At 42.1% G+C, this 21,098-nt stretch overlaps 1 protein-coding gene across 1 annotated transcript in view; it reads left to right on the top strand.

The window, feature by feature from the left end:
* DOCK2 (dedicator of cytokinesis 2) overlaps nucleotides 1-21,098 on the top strand; it is a 445,944-nt gene that overhangs the window by 107,291 nt on the left and 317,555 nt on the right. The window contains 3 exon segments of the mRNA XM_014587766.2: nucleotides 1,437-1,545; nucleotides 12,443-12,513; nucleotides 14,505-14,611. Of these exon segments, the coding sequence (XP_014443252.1) occupies nucleotides 1,437-1,545; nucleotides 12,443-12,513; nucleotides 14,505-14,611 (287 nt within the window).

Raw genomic sequence — 21,098 nt, 5'->3', positions numbered from 1 at the left:
CCCACAGACAGAGAATGATTAATACTCAAGAAGATAAACAGGAGAGACGTATGGAGAGTCAGAGAGAAGGTGCAGAGAGGGAGGAAAGGGTGCTAGGGGATGTGCAGGTTTTAGAGGCGACTATGCCGGGTGGGGTGTGATTGACTGGCCTGTTCTGTGTCTGATGAGCAAACAAACCTGTTAAGTGTGTCAGTGCTTTATCTAAGGAAAGCACCTTTACCAGTGCTGGGCACGTCGAGGAGTTTTTGACCGTGTAGGGCTGTGACAGGAGAGACTCTTTATCTGAATTGGAGACAGGAGCACTCTTCTGTGTATTTCACACTGGATGCCACAGATTAGGCTGCAGTATTTCACGGTTGGCAATAAAGGCGTGTTTAGAGAAGCCTGGGCTGAACAGCACTTCTGAGGCTGGGGGAAGGGATTGATAAGACTCAGGGGCCTAGAGACTGATTTTATATGAGAGAATGGTCTCTATGCAATATTACATGGATGTATTAGTGCAGGCATTGAAAAATCTTTGGAAAGGTACACATCAAGATACTGATAATAAGGGGCCAGATGGTGGCGCAGCAGTAAACTGCAATGTGATGTGAGCTCAGGGAAGTTGCTGGTTGGAGTCTAGAGACCTCCTTGGGCACTCCAGGTGTGCACATGCCGTGGTCTGGGGCTGACCAAAGCGGGGAGTGGATTACGACATCAAGACCCTTTGGGGAATGTTGCCTCTCTCTAGCTCTCTCTTTCTTTCTCTCACTCATGGAAGAAATAAATAATAAACTTTTAAAAAAAGATACTGACAATAGCTAATACTCTAGTTGGATTAATGAGTCTCACTTTTTTCCCAAGTCATATTTTTCTGTATGTTTACATTTTTACAATAACAACATAAGGCCTTCATATGTCAAGGAACAAAACATTTAAATGAGGTAATAAGAATACCCCTGAAATGAGAGGGAAGGGGAACAATGGCCCCTGATACAGAGCAGGCTGTCAGCATTCATCTGACAAACAGGCAGTGGCTAAGGGTGAGAGGCAGTGTATTTGAAAATACACTGTATTTCTTCTTGATGTTTGCAAGATACTTTGAAAATCTGATGACCACAATCTCCTTTCTGATTCTTGCATAAGGGTGAAATTATTAATGTCCTCACAGTTCTGACCAGTTTCCTTCTTTTGAGATTCTATAGAGTTTAACAAAATAAAAAAGATGAGGGGACAGATTTATTATGCTGTTAGTTGGAGGGCTTCTGTTCGCTGTGGTGGACGTTTGGTCTTTCCCTTGAGTAAATTATGCATGCAACAGCTGCAGAATCAAATGTTCTCCACTGAAGTCCCCATCTTCCACCCCTTCTTCTTTTAAATTAAGATTGTGGCTTATACACACTTTCAAAGGGATTGCCTGTTGGCTTGAGAAATGACCCAAATGTGTCTTCTTTTAGGCTTTACGAAGGCAAAGAACAGATGGAGTTTGAAGAATCCATGAGACGGCTTTTTGAATCCATCAACAACCTGATGAAAAGTCAATATAAAACCACCATCCTTTTGCAGGTTGGTTTATGCTAAATAAAAATAAAAAAAACAATCCATCTTCTCCTTGGTCATCTGATAAATAATAGCATGCTGAAATAATGTCTACTCTTGTGTAAATACATAGCCTTGTGTTAAGTAAAGTCCTGGATTGGCCCTTGGTTTAAGAATCATGAAGACAGGGGCCAGGAGGTGGCATGGTGGTTAAAGAGCTGGATTTCTACGTGGCCCATCACGGCTCAAATCACGGTTCAAGTCCCGGACTTGGTGGCTTGAAACTTACACTGAGTGTATGTGTAAGTGCATGATGTGTGCCCAAAATCCTGGGAGGAGAGTGGAGAAGAAGGGATTCCAGCATGGCTGTCTTTCCTGGGAGGTGCTTTCTCACTTCCCCTCTCTGTCTCCCTCTAATGAGAGCACATGCCCTATGGCAAAAACCTAAAAAATAAAATTAAGAAGAAAAAAAAGAATCACAAAGACTAAGGGCTACTCAAGGCACGAGAAAGCATGTTTATTATTTATTAGACATGAAGATAGCAGGGCCTCTTTTAAAAATGGCTCTGAAGCTTTTGTTATCTACAACGAAATATACCAAACCTCATCCATATTCAGTGGTGAGAATAGGTGAGGTGTCAGGCTCTTGAACGGAGGCTCCAGTAGTCTGCTTTTTATTCTCAACACTATAAACGGACTCAGGTTCTATTCTGGAATGAAAGAATCTCTTTTAGTCTGGAGAACAATTGCAGATACTAGAGACAGTGTGAGAGAAGGGTGGGAAATGGGGGAGGGTAAGAGGAAGGAAATCAAGGAGGAAAATAAAGAATCAAACTGTTTAAGGGACACAGGGATGGAAAACTGTTGATGTTAATATGTGTGATAGTATCTGTAACTGGACTAAAATGCAGTGTATTCATGCTGTGAAAATTCATTTTATAGTGAATGATATACAGTGATTGAATGTCTAAAATAAATTTTAAAAATAAATAAGTAAGCAAACAAAAAAAGAAAATCTCTTTTAGTAAACAAGAATTACCTTGAACATATGCAAACTCAATTATGCAAACTCCACATCTTTGAGAAACCTTGAGGCCTAGCACTGTGTTCCAGAAAGTATTTTGCAGTAGAGTGTGGCATAGGATGTCCCAGGGTGACTTCAGGACTTCCACAGCATTTACTCCCAAGTCCTCAGGACAGGGCAGGGGGCTGCCTGATGAGTCATAAATAAAGCAAGCCCAAATATATTTCTCTAAATCAGGAGCTAATGCAGATTGCTTCTCCTATTTTTTAAATGAACGTTATCCTTTTCCATGTTCATAATGTCTGAGCTGGTCAGCATCTGGCTGGTTAATGAGAAGCTGGTGTGCATCAGGAAAAAGGTGAGGGTAGCAGGCAGAGGCAGAAGTCTGCCTGGGCACTTGCCACTAGTGCTGTGGGTTCCACACGTTGCACATTAGAAACACCTGGGGGTTAATAAATGATGATGCATTGTCATCACCCCCATTCTAATGTAATTGGTATGCGGGGTGATAGGGTAAGGGGAGTTTACAGAGCTCAATGCAAAGCTAAATCTGGGAACCACTCTGCTAATGACTTCCTTTGATTTTATGACTAGTGGGAGCTTGTGTGTGTGTGTGTGTGTGTGTGTCTATAGAGGGAAGCTTTGTCTCGTTCATCATTGTACCCTCAGCACTTAAGTAGTCCTAACACCTATAAGAAGTATCAGTTGAATGAATGATACACAAGTCTAGGGACAGGTATTAAGCTCTCCATTTTATAAATGAGGAAACCAAAGCTTGGCGAGTTGCTATAGCTTCCTCAAGGCTCCATTGCTGGGAAATGGTACAGCTGGGCTTCAGATCTGTTCTTGCCTGGCTCTAAAGACCATGCTCGCACCCACTCCATTATAGCATTCTTCATACTGGTCATTTAGCACCTACTAGGAATGTGGGTGTTTTCCTTGTGATGAAATGGGACGGTAGTCTTACAGTTTTTACCTTCCCTTCTCTCTTGTTGGTCTTAACAAAAATTGTCCCTATGTTCCTAAAACTGTCATCATTTTATAGCTTTTGCTATAAAAAGCAGGAGCAGGGGACAGCATGAAGAAGTGTGGCAGGAGCCTGAGTCTGTCATCCATCTGTGTCATACTGGAACAGTTGAGCATCTGGTGAGAAGCCACACAGTGTTAGGAAAGCTGATGAGAGCTGGGGTGACCAGTTGCAATGAGAAGGGCTTTGAGACAGGCTCCAAGGAAGCTGAAGCATGAGTGAGCAGAATGACGAACAAATGGATAGAGCCAGCTAGTGGCAAGGAGAAGGGTGCAAATGCCCCAAAGAGGGAGAAGTGCCATGGGGAGAGAGAAGGGTAGAGGGAATAAGCCATTATGAGCTGCCCTCTCAGTTCCCTGTTTCCCTATGATGAATGACATATACCTAGAGGAAGACAAACAAACAAAGGGACAGAAAGAGTAAGAAGGTAGGAAAAGAAGGGAGAGAGAAAGGAAGCAAAGCCTCGCCAGTGAGTATTTGCTTACAGAAGAAACCTAGATTGACAAGAATGTCCTTCTATATCAGCCGTCTGACTTTATGCAAGACATTTCTCAATGTCTTAGTTTTCTCCTCTATAAAACTTTACTGTTTGGGTAAGGATTAAATAAACATTGTCTGCAAAAAGAGAAAGTTATAAACTGCTATGCAAATGCAGAGAACTAATACGATTGCTATGGTTTGGGCATAAGTCTTTTTACCCTGGTTCTTATTGTCTAGGTAACTGTGTTAAAAATGCTTCCCTGTGATCTGGGCCAGATTATGCTGGTTTCAACTCATGGATTTCCACTCCAGAGCTGTAGAAAGGGGTTTCATATCTTTTTAAATTTGCTGTAAGGGCCAAATTTAGTTTCAGGGATTTACATAAGACCAATGATGCTTTCCACCTATTTACATGGTTGTTGAAAAGTTATCAAAGAAGAATTTAAAGTCTATTCAAATAGGGGAACCGCATTATTTGAAAAGAATTTAATGCTGTTTTAGGGCATAAGGTGTGAGGAATGAGCTGATGAGAGAAGAGAGATCCAGGCCACGTGATGCTAGCAAACTCCAGCCCAAGAACCTTCCACAGGCATTGCCTTTGCTACAGGAGTAAGAGCTTTGGCTGTTGATCCCGAGGGACCTGGGTGGGAAACGGCATCCGCACATGGGCAGGCAGCCTTGGGCATGTTGTTCTAGTTTCCTGGCCTCAGTTTATACTTTCATAAGTTGGGAAGCCTATTGCCTATTTTAGAAGATTACTGAAAAAATTAAGTAATACAGTTAGGCATAAAGAAGAGATCCTGTAATATAAGTTAGTTTCCATAATCTTTAGTCATATATTCCTCTCTCTCTTTTACTTCATGATAAAATGGTACTTTTTTGGGTGTTTTACAAGAGCAGACTCTGAAAGGGGGTAATTTTGTCTCTAATCTTGTTACAGGAGGCCAAACAGTATCAGGACAGTCAGATCAAGAAATGTATTATTCAAGGAGAATAAACCACTGGAGGAAAGAGAGAGAGAGGGAGAGGGAGAGAGAGAGAGAATTGCAACATTTCACCTAGTGAAATAGTGTAAGGTGCCCAGAGTCTTGATTCTGAGCCTGCACGCAGTGCATTGGAAAAGACTGCTATGATCTATTAGTCATGTCTGCCAAGGCGTTAGGTGGGAGCTAGTGTGAGAACACTTGTGATTGACGTTCCCGATTCAAACTGTATACGTCTTAGCTGGGTAGCAGCTTATGGTGGAAACTATTATTCATACCTGCCTTAGTTCTAAGTCAAGCAGATCTGGTTCACATCTCAGCCTTGTCCAGTATGAGTTCTAGAACCTAAGCATGTTATTTTGCGTTTCTAAGGCTCATCTGGCTTTTGTGAGTTGCTTTCTGTGATTTTCCTTACTGTTCTGAGTTGGAATGGCAGCAGCTCACCCAAAACCATGGAAAATTCAAAGCCAGGAGTTTAAAAAGCTATAGAAACAACTTCCACTGATTGAATACCATGTGGCAGGCATGGAGCTGGCCTCTTCATACACAGAATTTGTAGTCCTGTAAGAGATCTGCAAGGAACCACTTCCTCAGTGTCCACAGGAAGCTCAGGAAGTTAAATAACTCATCCCAATTATAGCTATCCATAGTGGTGGGTCTAGAATTTGAATCTACCCATGCCTCCTGCGACCAACGTGTTCTCTATGCCACAGGAATGGCTTATACCAGGCATTTGTGTGTGTTTTCAGCAATGGCCCACATGCTCAGAAGCCCCTGTGTGTGCCTGCCCTGTGAACATTGTTGATAAAACTGATGGCAGGTTGAGAGAGTCAACACCAGACACTTATGAATTGGCTGTAGCTCAGATGTGAGCAAGGAAAATGTGACTGAAGGAGGTCATGCAAACCTGTTTGCCCCATTCTCTTGAAGGGCTGTGATTCATAATGCCCCAATCTGGTGGCTCAAGTGGAATTACATGAATAGCTCATATCAAATAGCCAGCTTCCATGGCCTCTATGACTACTACATCCTAATCAATTCACTGAAGTGTCCAGGAGGGCAAGGGACTCTGTCTCTTTTTGGGTTGTCAGAAAAGTCATGACACATTTTTCATAGAAAAACAGAAAAATTATGTCATGACTTTCCTGACAGTCAAGGATTATCTCCAATATTTGGAATAGCAATGGAAGAAGAGCTTGAATAGTTATTGGCTGAATTAATGAAAGAATGGAATACAGCTTTCATTGTTTTTTTTTTTTTTATTTTTTTGATTTAGTATTTACTGTGTGCCAAGCATTAAGCTAAAAGCTTTACATATACTGTTAATTCACTTGATCCTTACAACAACAAGTACAAGGCATATACTCGTCTTAGCTCCCCTTTACAGATGAGTAAAAGGAGGCTTAGGGAGGTAGGACAGTTTTATCACTGCTAAAAAGTAGCAGGTCTTGGATTTGAATCTAGGCTGTAAATATGGAATCTAAGTTACAAATTACCACCTAAAAATAGTGTTAAATAATTAAAGACCCAAGTCTTCTGGCAAAATGTAGGTAGGTGGTCCATAGTCCTCAACGGGAGAAAATGAAATATGCCTTTTTCTTTCCTCTTTTTTTTTTTTTTTGTTTTGTTAATTGATATAAAGTATTCAAGTCTGAACTGAGGCTAAAAATGACCCCTTCTTCCCCATCTCAAATGAGGACTATGTCTAGCATTCTTATCTAACCATGTATTATTTCTTTTCTTTTTTTTTTTAAGAGAGATTTTTGCTATAGAGTGCATGCACTCACCAGAGAGACACAGAGACAGAAAGCAAGAAGTCACCCCCTAGGGTGGATGGCCTTGCTGCAATTCCTTCTTCTCCATTCTCCTCTTGGATCTCGCTTACACATTCACTTGCACCCAGCGTGAGTTGTAAGCCGCCAGATCCAGGACTCAAACTGCGATCAACTACATAAGAGTCCAGCAATGTAACAGTTATGCCATTTGCTGGGCTCACTGTGTATAATTTCAAGATATGTTGTTTTTGTCAGATGTCTATGTATACTGGCACCAACATTTGTCACTCTTACTCTGCATGTTAAGAATTTGGCATGCACAATTTTTCTAATAATGGTTCAAATTGTTAAATCCTGTGGCTAATATGTGTATATGTACCCCATATATTTGTATGTGAGCATATGTATATATGTGTGTGTTAAATGCTATATACAATGTAGGAATATATACTATGGAGTACAAGTAATAACTCCAATATTATTTCATGTTTTATAATAGTAATAATGATGGTAAAAGAAATAGCAACAGTAAATAATGCAGTTCCTGTAGGCTACCATGTCTAGGAAACCACTGTTTCCAGTCAGAGGCTTCAGAAACATGCAATAAATCGAGGTCCCCAGTAAGTCTCAGAGCTGAGATGCTCTGCCTTCTGGGAGTGCCTGGTCTTAGCACCTCCAGAACTTGCTTGCTGTCACCCACTCAGGTGTGTCAGGGGAAGACCAGGGACAGGAGTCCTGTGACCAATGCTAGCAGTGACAATAGACTTGGCAGTTTCCCAAGTCAGAGATGGACTGTCCCTGTTGGAAAAGAGACTCACAGGCCTGCCACTTCTCTGTAAGGATGACTGGACCAGATGAAAGTTTAATACGCTCCTGTTGTGTTGCTAACACTCTCTTGAGTTCCGGGTGACAGCTGTACTGTTTGTTTGACTTTATTACTAGCCCACAGTGGGGATGCTGGAAAGATTGGGTCCTTCTGAAGCAGCCCTTTCACCACCCTGTCTCACTCCTCCTTGCTAATAGCTGAAGGGCAAGCGTCTGTGTAGCCTCTGGTGACTGCCCTCCTCTAGCACCACACCAAAACCTGGAATGATACGCAGCTCTTGAGAAACAGCAAACTGCCAACATGTAGCCTTGGCCTTCACCTACTGGCTGAGGGGTTTGTTTCTTTACCCCCTCGACTTCAGTCTTAATGATGATGAGTGCACATTCTTCTTTGTCCAGGTGCTGGGAATGAGAGCAGGTGCTTGCGACACGAGACAGAAGAGCTCTGGCACAGTTGGCCTTGAGAGCCTCTTGCGTGCTGGGCTTTACACTCTGTACACGACTTACTTCATTTCACAGCATCCCTCTTTACCCCACAGGAAGATGCTGAGACTCATGGATAGGGAAATGGGTCCAGGCTCACATAGGTGCTAGACAGAGAGCTGGAATTCACACCCAGGTCGCTGTGGGCTCTATGTTCTTTGACCGAGGAATGAAGGAGGAAACAGTTTGCTAGAAGTGTTCGGATCAATGTTTTTCAGGGCATGTGCCTCAGTGGACAGTGTCTTATTAGACTGTAGAGGTTGTAAACTGGTAGCCCTTGAGAGAAATGCAGCATGCAGAGGTGTGTGATTTGGCCAGCACAGTGTTAAAATGATGGAACATGAATGACTAGTTTAAACAGGATGTGGGTTCTGCATACCTCATCACTTTGGATTGCCCATGCTCATGCTCTCCTTTCTGTTGCTTACTCTGCCCTGTAGGCATCTGATTTTGCTACCTCTGCTTGGTGATTCCTGATAAAGATGGTCCTTGACCAAGCAGGCTGGAATGTACTGTGTACTCTGAACTACCTGTGATATCGTAATACTTCTTAGCACATCCAAATTCTGCAATATTTCATAGTTGAAACAACAATGACAAGAAACCCAACTTATATTTTACCTTTGCTTAAACCAATTTCCCTCAATTATTTAATTGGAAACCTCTTTGCCCTACAGAATATCTAACACCGTTTTACAGGACAAGAGTGTCTATTAGAATATGCTTTTAGAAACACTGGCTTTGGAATCTTATTTTCTCTTGTCACTTATATTTGAAAGAATAAATCTCAGGACAAAGAAGTCCAATAACTATAAAGAAAAATTCTGGCAAACTGGACAACATGCAAATTATAATCTTTCTGTGCAATGGAATGACAGGACATGCAAGAGAGATTTGTTGCAAAATGTATTCACACAAAAGAATTAATGTAAATGATGCTTAGGAATTCTACAAACCAATAAGGAAAAAAAAAAATCACCCAAGAGAAAAATAGGAAAAGTATATAAACAGCAATTTAATAAATACAGACATTTAATAAATACAGACATTTAATAAATATGGAAAAGATGCCTAAATGCATCTGAAGAGTTACAAATTATAGCTGCAAATTATACATCAGATTGACAAAAATTAAAAAGATTGTATAGCTGACATTAGCAAGGTTATGCAGAATGGGACAGGTAATTAAAGAAACTTGATTACTACTTCTTTTAAGATGATTTGACAATATCTCCTAAACTACATGCATTTTGATGCACTAATTCTTATAGGGATCCTTGCTGGTTCACAAATATATACATTGAATATTTTCTTACCATATGTTCTATAATAAAGAAAAAATGAAAATAGCATGGAGCCCACCTATAGGGCGTATGCTAAAGGAGGTATGTGTATCTCATTCAGGCATTGCTAGGTGGTGTTTAGAAATTAAGAAAGTGCGTCTATGAAATGGCATGCCAAAATCCCAGTGGTATGTGGTTAACTGCAAAAGCAAGTTGCATAACTATACAAAGGGTCTTCAAAATGTTCATGGAAAATATGTATTATGAAACATTTATGCAAGGGTCTCAAATTTTTTTGTACCCAAATAAACTTTACTAATTTGGTTTAACATACTTGATTTGGTTCCTTCTGACTTCTTTTTGTTTCCTAATCTTTTTTTTTTTAGAGGTTTTTGCTATAGGGTGCATACGCTCGCCAGACAGACAGAGAAAGACAGAGAGACAGAAAGAGAGAAATCACCCCCCAGGGGGGATGGCCATGTTGCAATCCCTTCTCCTCCATTCTCCTCTTGGGATCTTGGGCACGCACGCACAGGCACCCAGCGTGAATTTTTTAAGCCACTGGGCCCGGGACGCAAACTGCGGTCGACTGTGGGAGTCCAGCGACATAGCCATTGCGCTAACTGCTGGTCCCATTGTTTCCTAATCTTTGAAAAAAATATTTCAAAGGCATCTTTTTTGTTTTGTTTTGTTTTTAGTTAATAATGTGAAAAAAGATGGCATTATCATGGTTAAATTCCCAGGATGCCCACTTCTTCATGGAGGGACTAAATAGTTGGCATCATCCCTTATGCAAGCATCTTAAACTTGATGATGCTTATGTTGACAGAGATTTTCTCATGAGCTTTTGGACATCTCCTCGCATGTGTACATGCACACTCACACACACGCACACACGTGTCCATGCACAGAAGGACTCAGGAAGGAAGCTCACCACTGTGTTAACAGCGTTCCCTTCTAGGAGGAGGGACTGGGGCTGAGATGAGCCCAGTGTGGAAATGAACGGCCATTTGTTTACCCTAACCCTTATCTTGTGTAAAATTTTTTGAATCAAATATGTAATATTGCCCTTAAAAATGTAGAGATTGTAAGCAGTAAGAAAATAAACAGGATGAAGGTTGCTATTTTAGTAATGTTGCTATGTAGCTTCAGGGTTACAGGAGTGGCTCTAAGAGCAGCCTGTCTGAATTTGAACCCTGGGTCTCTAATTGCCGACTTTGTTACCTTAGGCTACTGATTTAATTTTGAATGATCACAGGCTTCTTATCTTTTTTTTTACCCCTGAAGTTCATTTATTTACTTCTTCTATTCTTCTATGGGCAATAGAGACATAGAAGGAGTAGAGAGGGACCAGTAGATGACATAGCTTATGTGGTTACACTGCTGGACTCCCACATGGCAGGTTGTGGTTTGAGTCCCAGACCTGGTGGAATCAAAATCATGCCGGGTGCATGTGAGTGAGTGCCCAAGATCCCAGGAAGAGAATGAAGAACGGATTGTGGTGTGGTCATCCCCGTGAGGGGGGGGGGGATTTCTCACTTTTCCTCTTACTGTCTCTGTCTCTCTCTAATGAGCACAGGCACCCTAAGACAAAAAACTCTCAAAAAAGAAAAAAAAAAAAGACTGTTGCAAGAGAACATTCTAACAGAGTTTTAATGCTGCAGTCCACTCCTGGCCTCAGCTAGCCCAGGGTCAGGGCAATTGCATGCCTGGCTCTAGACTTGAACTGGAACTTTCCCATGTAGTCAGCCTCGCAGAGCTCCATGTTTTACTGCTGTGCCACTGTCTGGCCCTCAGAGGCTCCTTATCTATGAGAGCAGTATTTCCCTTGTAGGGCTGTGATTAACAAGATAATCTATCGACAGTATTCAGCATACCTGCACCATTGTCAGTTCCTAGAGAATAGTCGTAATAGTTGTTTATGCTTAGTACAAAGCTCCATTGTGCATGGCTAGGAGTGCGAGTTTTCTTTCAGAAAGTATTTTCATTGTAGTTTGATGGTAAAAGGGTAATACATGTTGATATTAAGACACATAGGATGTATATATAAAAATACATATTTCCACTAGTTTCTTTTCTTTCTTTCTTTCTTTTTTTCTGTTTTCAAGGTTTTTGCCATAGAGTGCCTGCGCTCATTGGACAGAGAAAGAGACAGTGAGAAAGAAAGTGAGAAATCACCTCCAGGGGGAATGACCATGCTGCAATCCTTTGTCCTTCTTTTTCCTCTTGGGATTTTGGGCATCACACCCTGTGTGCTTTTCAACCACAGTGCGCCAGGTGGGAGTCCAGTACCTTAACTACTGCACCATGCTTACTGGGCCCCCTTAGTTTCTTAAACATAATTTTTTACAACTCCTTGTGCCAAAATGGTAGTCTGTGCTGCTGATTAGCAAATGGTGTTGCTATGCAGGGTGTAGGTGTGGCCCTCATCTCTGAAAGCATCAGTTAATTTGCAAAGAGGGAAGGCAGAGCCACCACAGTGCTCAGCATTAATGTACCTACTATTGTCCACAGAGTGACCAGGGAGAGAAAATGTAAAGGATTCCCTCAGAGCCATCTTTGCCACTACCAAAATTCAAGTACAACGTCTTTCAACAGTAGTAGAAATCACATTCACTGGGTATCAACAGTAGCCTGGGGCTCTGCTGTGTGCCTCATATATGCTAATTTTAGTCTTCTCAATACTGCCAAATAGGGATCACTTTATTTTACAGATATGGAAATTGAGACATCAAGAGGCTAAATGTTTTGTCCAAAGCCACATGGCTAAAATAGAATTTGATTGCCTATCTATGTAACTGTGGAGTCTGTGATCATTTTATTATCTATTACTGCCTTCTTGAATATAGAAGCTGTGATTTCACTTTAGTATGTACAAAGAAGCACATGCTTATGGTTCACTCTAAATAGAGTCTTGCATCTTCATAGCAGTGCCTGGGATGCAGGTAGTTTTTCCCATCCGTGTCATGCTGTAAAGTACCTTCCTGCCAGCGCGGAGTTGTTGGATGTGGGCATCATTCGTGTTTATTTCATGTTCCACCTAGGTGGCGGCTTTGAAATACATCCCATCTGTCCTCCATGATGTGGAAACGGTCTTTGATGCGAAGTTACTCAGGTGAGAGCTTATGATGTACTTTACTGGGCTCTGTTGGGTACCTGGGAGTGTCGGGGGGAGGTCTTGTGGGGAGTTTCAGACAGGCACTCAGCCAGGGATGGGGAAGGCGCTCGGTGGGAGCATCTCTCAGGGCTTCTAAGTGTGGGGTATCTACCTTTTGGATTTGTTTTGCCAGACTACTTCAGTGAAAAGTAACTATATCATTAGCATCCTTCTTGGATGACACAAAATGTAAACAAGTAGGCTTAAAAACCCACCCGGGATCTCATTTTTTTTTAATGACTGAATATAAATTTAAAAAATTTTAAATTTAAGAATTAAAAAATGATGTTGGGGGTAAGTGTCTCAGTTTCACCTGGGCTTGAAGGTCATTTTTGGTTGAGTCTCTGCCTTGTAATCTCTAGTTGCAAATGGAGAAGAACCTCAGGACAATTAAAAAGATAATGGAGATGGGCTCCCTTTTTCATTCTCCCGAACTTTAATCATCTCAGTGATGAAAACATTATTTTAATGTGATTATGCTGTTGGAATAAGGGCATTTGAATGAGATATACCCTCTTCTTTAAAAAAAATTCACAGAGAATAGAGATGATAAAACTTTTAGATATTTATTTATTTATTGAGAGAGAGAGATTGGAGCACCCTGAACAGGGTCTCACACAGCGATCCTCCCACCAGCCTTGCCGTCAGCCATGGTCACAGGCAGGAGCGTGGTCCTGGCATGTACAGGCCAACCCCTGACTGAACCCTGGTTTTCCATATGGCTTCCAGCAGTGCACAGGTGCATGCTATTGCTGTACCACCATGGCTGGACGTAGATTTTTATATTCAAATACCTTTAGGTTTAGAAAAGAGTTGCAAAACCGAGTTCCCATGTGCCCTTTACCCATCTTCCTCTAACATTAACATTTTACATAATTTGGTTCGTTTATCAAAGCCGAGAAATTAGTCCATACCATTCTCTTAACTACACTCTGGATTTATCCAGATGTCAGTTTGTTCACAGATGTTCCTTTTCTGTTCATGTGTGAGATTCTTGCTGGTTCCTTCTCATCCCTCAAGTCTAAAGCTAATGTTATATTTTTGGAGTATTGTAAATAAATTCTTACCCCAACCCCCACACCATTTTCACTAACACGATTCGGTATTTGTCTCCTTTATTTCCTATGTGCACTGTGTGGACTTGTTTGCTTCTGTGTTGTGTACTGACCTCCATTAGAATGTGCGTTCCAGGCCAACTGGAACTGGGTCTGTCCCCATCCCTCCTCTGCACGTTGCCTGTGACATATTAAGTGGATGCATAATAAGTACTTAAAAGAATGAATGAATACAATAAATTTATTTTGGAAAACTGATAGAGACTGTAATTTTGTTTCAGGATATTTTTATTTTCACCCTATTTAGGAAGAGCTATCTCCTTTTCAATGTCCCAAACTGGTTTTAACCTATACACTTCAACTTTTTTTTTTTCACATTTTTGATTTTAAGACTTACCATGAAGCATTACTGAGCATAAAACATTTGTAAACAAAATCGCATAATGATGAATTCAGAACCTGGTTTAAAAGTCTTGTTTCTTTGACTTCCTAGCTGCAGAACCTTGGGAGAGTTAGTTAACCTTTCTAAACCTTTGTTTTCCCACTTGTGTAATTGGGTTAAATATTGCATCTAGCTTGTAGAGTTATGAGGTTTAAAAGGCACAATAAGTGTAAAATATTAAGTATGATCCTGGAATGCAGTAAGTACTTAGAATTATTGGTTATTATTGTCAGAGAGATTTTTACATATCTTTGAATGCTATTAATATTCGTCATCAAAGAAACATAGACAAATTTACTGAAGGCTGTCTCTGGACCTGACACTCTGCTATGAATTGGGGGCCGAAAGGGAGCCAAGTGGACAGTTCCTGCCCCCACAGAGCCAGTAGTCTGGAAATGGAGCAGGACATTGTTCTGGGACATTCTACCAGCTCTTGTTATTCCTCCCCTCAGCCAACTCCTATATGAATTTTACACCTGCATCCCTCCTGTGAAACTTCAGAAGCAAAAAGTGCAATCCATGAACGAGATAGTCCAGAGCAACCTCTTTAAAAAGCAAGGTGAGTGTACAGCATCCTCCCAGGTGGGTGCCATAAACCCCATTTCCTTCTGGGAAGCCTGACAGGAGGGCAATCTGTCTGGTAACTTAGACGTCTCTTCTCCCTTGGTCCGCATAAATGGGAAAAGTAGAAAGTAGCTGACAACTTAGATATCGGAATCTAAATTGATTTTAGGAAAGCTTAGGTTGCATTGTTTATTTCTCTAGAGAAAGTTTAATGAGTTGATAAGTCATATGCTTTAGGTCATTATAGTGTAAGGGTTTTTCCCCTCTCTGTGGTTCATTATTGCTATCCTTACCTTGAAGGGAAGTGAATAAAATGCCTTTTAGTAGAAAGAACTTTTAATGGAGAGATCCCAAAATTGCATATGTAAGAATAAACTAGAGAACTTATTAAAATGTGGATTCCTAGGACCTACCTAAGAGATTCTGACTGAGTAGGGATGAGCATATTTTTTTAAATTTAAAAAATGGAAATTATTTTTGAATATATAATGTGTTTACATGGATCAAAATGCAAGATACAGAAAAGTACCACATGGAAAAGGTCCCTGCAGACCCCATGCATGGCCACTCTGATCCCTACTTCAGAGACAACCAGTGTTTCCAGATTGCTGTGTTTGCTTTGATGTGTGATCCTTGCATGTGTCTTTTATTATCATCACCAGAGTGGTAGCATATTATGTAACTCTTTTATACTTTGCCTTTCTTCATTTGATGGTAGTTTTTGGAAATCAGGGAATGACAGTGAGATTGGGCAGGAGCTGTGGTCAGAGCTTCTGTTTACCCCAGGCTGGTAAATCCCAGGTCCTTTGGAAAGTAGCCCACTGTCAAGAGAATCAGGCTTCCTTATTTTTGAGGTTGATGAATAACTCCTCAAGATATGACCAGGCAGAATTTAGAGGTTCATATTCATCCTCTGCCTTATCTCCATCAATACTGTATTCCTGGTTCATGCAAAATGGATCATGAGTTTATTCCTCAGTGGGGGCATTACCTATTCAGAAACTGCATTTGTTCACTTTTACAAGTGAAGAATTACTTTGGGGGTTTAGCAATGTTTTCTGTACCCAAAAACCAAGGCTTTTCAATTTTAAATTTCTCTGTCCATACCGATGTCAATAATGAATCGACAAACTACGTGAGAAATAAAATGTCTTAGAATTCAGATCAGCCATCACCCAATTGGAATTTAAGCAGGGAAGGAAGCCTGAATATTTATGCAAATTGCCTGGTAATCACAGAAATATTCAGGAACCACTTCACTGGAAAGCTGTTTTTTTTTTTTTTTTTTTTTTTTTTTCCAGTGCCTAGTTAACATGGTGCATCCAAAATTGCTGTCTGAATCCCATCCCGGGAGTTATGGGTGGGAGGAAGACATGGGGAAGCAGTGTGTTCTTTTGATTTTAACATTCATGTGTGCAGTTTCCTTGCCATTTAGCCAGATGTGTGGCCAGAGATTAATTCAGAACATATGTGGTTGGTTCGTGAAAGTGCATGTGCACAGTGGCTGATGGGAGACTAATTCCAGTAGGTAACATTGCATTTCCTGTGTCACTGTGGCCTTCTAAAGTGAGACTTGTATGTTTCTAAAGTTTCACTTCCACATCCAGATGAACTGCCCTCACTCTGAGAGCTTTGAAATATGCCTATCCCTTCCTGCCCTGGCATCCCCTCACAGGACTTCAGGTGTTGTCACAATAGAAACAAAGAGAGTACCATCCTCAGGACATGACAAAAATGGCTCTCACTGCATGTGGCGTTGCGTGGAGAGCGGGGCTGCTTGGCTCTCCTTCATCATTCTGAGTTGCTGGCATTATCAGCGCCGGGCTCAGCATCAAGGCCAGATGGCCCAGCCCCGTCCATCAGAGTAACTCCTTTACCACAGCCACGTGTCCCAGGCTGGGAGGTTGCCCCTGAGGGTCAGTGTCATCACAGGCAGGCTGGACAGCTGCTGTTTATCCGTCCTGCTGTGTGTCTGAGTTTCAGATTCAGTAAAAACCTTCTGATCAATATTAACTGACAGAAGGCCAGCCCCAGCGTTGTACACAGTTACAAAGGAAATGTGAAATTCTTACCTTTAAATACGTGCAGAGTCTAGAAGTAGGCAAAGTGCCCTTGGGGATTCATTTTGAAGAGAGTGCAAAGTGTAATTAGTCTATCTATCCTTGGCTGCCATGGAGAAGCAGTATGCTCTCATACAGAGCTTAGAGATAACTTCTCTCACTATTTATTTGCTAAGTGAACCCTCTTACCAAAATAATCCCAAAGGGAAACCTCAGCTTGTACCCTCTTTTAAGCCCTCAAGTTCCAAATGAAGAAAATCTAAATTCATAACACACTTACTGGGTGTCCATTGCTCTTGGGCAAGTATCTCTCTTTATACTCTTAAATAAGGTGAGCCTGATTCTTCTGGCCAAGTTTGCGCTGTAATGAAATTCCTCCTGTTATTCTCCCCATGAAGTGTCTTGTGCCTCAGGGACGTGATTTGCTTTGAGCCCGTACTCATTTAACTGCCAGATGTGCAAATTGCCTGGAGTATTGTCGGTGACATTAGCTTGTACTCACAGCCCTGAACATTTGTATTGACATCAAGCAGAGGGGCCAGAAGGCTTTTAAACACTTTGTGAGGTTTTGGCAGACTAGCCTGTTGGCCTGTCTTCAGGAGGATCCTGCGTAAAAGGGGGCGAAGGGTTTATTGGACAGCGGCTCTAGTTTGGCTCATACTAGACCTAAGTTTAATTCTTGGTTCAGCCCTTTTACAGCTCTGTGACTACAGGCAATTTCTTAACCTCTCTGGTCATCAATAAACTCATCCATAAAGTGGAATAATAAGAATGGTGTCTGTCTTTGAAGGTTGTTGTGTGGTTTAACGAGATGGATGATGCATTTAGAGCACTTAGGGCAGCATAGGGCTTAGCAGATGTCCGTCCTATGGTCCTGTTGTGGTTATTTTCCTGCTGCTCCCTGCAGCACACCAACTCTCTGCTGACCTTCAGATTCTTGCAGCAAGGGGGTCCCCTCCCTGTTTGCTAATTACAGGCTACCCAAAGCCAAGCTTCTTTGTTTCTCTGGAAGCTACATGTGTTCCCTCAGGGCCTGAGAAACACAGGACTTACTGAGGACAATGACCTTGGTCTGTATGTACTTTCCCTTCCAGCTTTCAATGTTTGTCTCACTTTTATGTCATTTCTCTGGGGCATTTTCATGAAGGGCCTACATTATGTGCCTTGAAGAAGTTTAGGTCAGGGTGAAACAGCCTTAGTTTCTCACTTCATTGTTTGTCTTGCCGGGGCCTCAACATAATTACCAAGCTGTAAACACTTGATAGCCATCCTTTCCATGATCTGTCCCTTGGGGCTCTTCTAAAACACACACCCGTATGCATACACATGCACACACACATGCTCGCACACACATGCACTGCATACACATATACACATGTAAACATGTGTGCCTACACACACATGATTATTTATTCTTGTTTCCTCCCATGGAGGGGGTTAGCTCCAATAGCTGCAATTCTCCCTTTTGGTGATTACGAGTAAATTACCTAACCCTTGTAAATCTTCATTTCCTGATGTGTAAAGTGGGACTCACTGGGTCACTGTGCAGACTCAGTGACATAGTGTGACTTGTCAGCCTGGGTGTGAGAGTCAAGGTCCCACGTGAAATGACTTGCCCTGTGGGAATGGGTTCAGGTTTCAGCGAGAGGAGGGCTGACTGATTTCCTGTCTTCTCCAACTCAAGCTCAGACTTTCCTGGTGGTGATATCAGGAGCAGGGATGAATAAATATGCCCCAAGAAAGCTCTGAGGGGGGTCTACAAGGAAGCCAAACCTTCCGTGCCTATGGGACAGACTTGTCCCTGTGAGAACCTCATCTCTAAGTAATGTGTCTTCTCAGTCTGGTGCTAATCAGACGCACCATCTGGTTCAGCGTAAACTGCTTTAGGATCCACATTGCTCGCTTTTTCTGCGACTTCCAAAACAAACAGAGGAAAGAGAGTCCTGGCAGAGAGTTGGAAACACTGCCGACGTTTATTTTCAGCTGATGGAGATTTCACTGGAAACTTTATTCAGAAACATCCAATTTTCCCTTTATCAAGACACAGTGCCTTTCTGCTCCCTCTTCTACACTGTCTCCCAGCCTCTCTGGTGCTGTACGGTCCTCGATTGACCATTCTCAGTGGGCTGGCCTCTGACAGAGTGCAGGAACAGATCATTGTGCCTGACACCTGAACGGTTTATCTTTTCTGGGGACCTGCAGATGGCATAATGGTTACATCACTGGACTCCCATGTCGTTGACTGTAGTTTGAGTCCCGGACCCGGTGGCTTGAAACTCACGCTGGGTGCATGTGCTTGCATGCCCAGAATCCCAAGAGGAGGCTGGAGGAGAAAGGATTTTGATGTGGCCATCCCCCTGCCCTGGGGGTGCAGGAAGATTTCTTGCTTTCTGTCTTTCTCTGCCTCTCTGGCAAGCTCACATGCCCTATAGCAAAAATCTCTCTTTTTATATATATATATATATATAAGGATCTGTCATTTTTGATCATCATGCCATTGCAGTACTGGACTACAAATAAAGTCCTCTGACTCTAGCACTTACTACTTTGCTGGGTGAACTTAGGTAACATCTCTGAGCCTCGGGTTCCACATTCTAGAAAATGGGAATAGGAATGTCACCATGAGTATAAGGAACAGAAGAACATCCTTACTTCTGATCTTAGATTGATCACTTACTCACTAAGTTCCTCTGAACAAGTAACCTCTCTGAACTTGGGTTTCTTTAGCTATAAAACTGCAGTAGATTATGTAACATAACTAGCAGGGTGTCTGAGACAGAGTTGCTGCTCATTAAAAGGCATCTATTGTATCTATTGCATAACAATAATAACCAACAGAATAATAATGACAAAAATGGCACCTTAAAGAGAGAGACGTATTTATTAAATGCCAACTATGGATCAGGTGCTATGTAGAGTGTAAATTTAAGCTGAATTATTACAACCACAGAGAGATGTAGCGTTATCCCCGAGCCTAGGAAGTTACATAATTTTCATCCCAGTAAGATAAACAGTTAACAGTGTGAAGGTTTATTTCTCCCCTTTGCACAGTTATAGGCTTTTCATTCTTCCTGAAGTTATGCCCACAGTTACACATGGCCTTCCTGCAGCAGGGACAAGAGGGTGGGGGGATGCTCAACTACTCTTGCCTTTTTTTTTTTTTTTAATTGTGCTGTAGGGCACATGATAGACGGGAGTATGGGGGTGAGGAGGGGGAGTGAGAAATCATCCCCCCCAGGGATAATGACCACACCACAATCCCTTTTCCTTCATTCTCCTTTTGGGATTTTAGGGACACATGTCCAGTGTAATTTTCAAGCCACTGGGTCCAAGACTTGAGGAGCACAACCAGTCATGTGAGATCCACTATCTCCTGGCCCCCTGGTCTTAATTATCCTAGCCTAAAAGGGCCACCCACCAATTCCATGCAGTTCCACTGGCCAGAACCAATCCCACATGTCCATCTTGACTGCAGGCAATCTGCGATGTAAAGGGAACAAGCACATGGCTTATCTGATGAGCACTCCTTGCCACTCACAAGGAGTGTTTATTTTCTTGTTGGAAATGCTTCCTTTTCCATGTTAGAAAAGTACCTCACCATTCCTCCTGAACGATTGTATTTTCTCTCCCATTTCCCTTCCCTTTCCAAATGCCAGGCAGTTAACTCTCTGACAGGTGTGTTCAGGGACCCTTGCCCCAGGAAGAGGAAGGGATTCTTGCTGCCAGTGGTTGCTGAGTTGCTGAGGAGTCTTAGCACCTGGCTTCCCTGCAGCAAGCAGGCATGTTGACATCAGGCTCAGCCAAGGCTTAATTTATTAGGCTGAGCCTGATGGCCAAGGCTGTTCTGAAGGAAGAGGCAGTAAGGAGAGTACAACCTCTTCCTCTTAGGATGTGCCCAAGCCCATGACAGGCCTCCCAGCTCTCCTTGCACCTTATGTGCCCTTGCACAATTCTTTGCATGTACTGCCTGGACTACCTTCTTCTCCCTATTCCATTCCCTCACCCCAGGGATACCCCGCAGCTAACTCTTACTCATCCCTACAACCCAAGCCCTATGTCAAGTGTCAGGTCTTCAGTAAATCTTCCATGGTGCCTTAGGCATTTTGGTCTAGCCATTGAACATTTCCTCAGTTCCCTTCTCAGGTCAGGCTGTGGGGAGATGCTGGGGACACAACTGCTCTGGGATATTAGCAAATTGCTACACCACGGCTCCATATGCAAAGGAAATGGAGCTTCTTGGTCTTGTTTATTTGTTTTTCAGTCCACTCTGATCTTCTTTTTGAGTCTCCACTTCACTTTGTACTGTGACAACATAAAATTTCAGTTAATGATATCTTATGGCTATAGATTTGATAAGTCTTCTGATTCAAAATGGTCCCTTCTCTCTCTTTCAAATGGTGTCTGGGACTATGTTCTAGGGCC

The sequence above is a fragment of the Tupaia chinensis genome, unplaced genomic scaffold (assembly GCF_000334495.1).
Source record: "Tupaia chinensis unplaced genomic scaffold, TupChi_1.0 Scaffold000234_1, whole genome shotgun sequence".
Taxonomy (NCBI): Eukaryota; Metazoa; Chordata; class Mammalia; order Scandentia; family Tupaiidae; genus Tupaia; species Tupaia belangeri.
The sequence above is the reverse complement of the archived record's forward strand: the minus strand, read 5'-3'. Positions and strand labels throughout refer to the sequence as shown.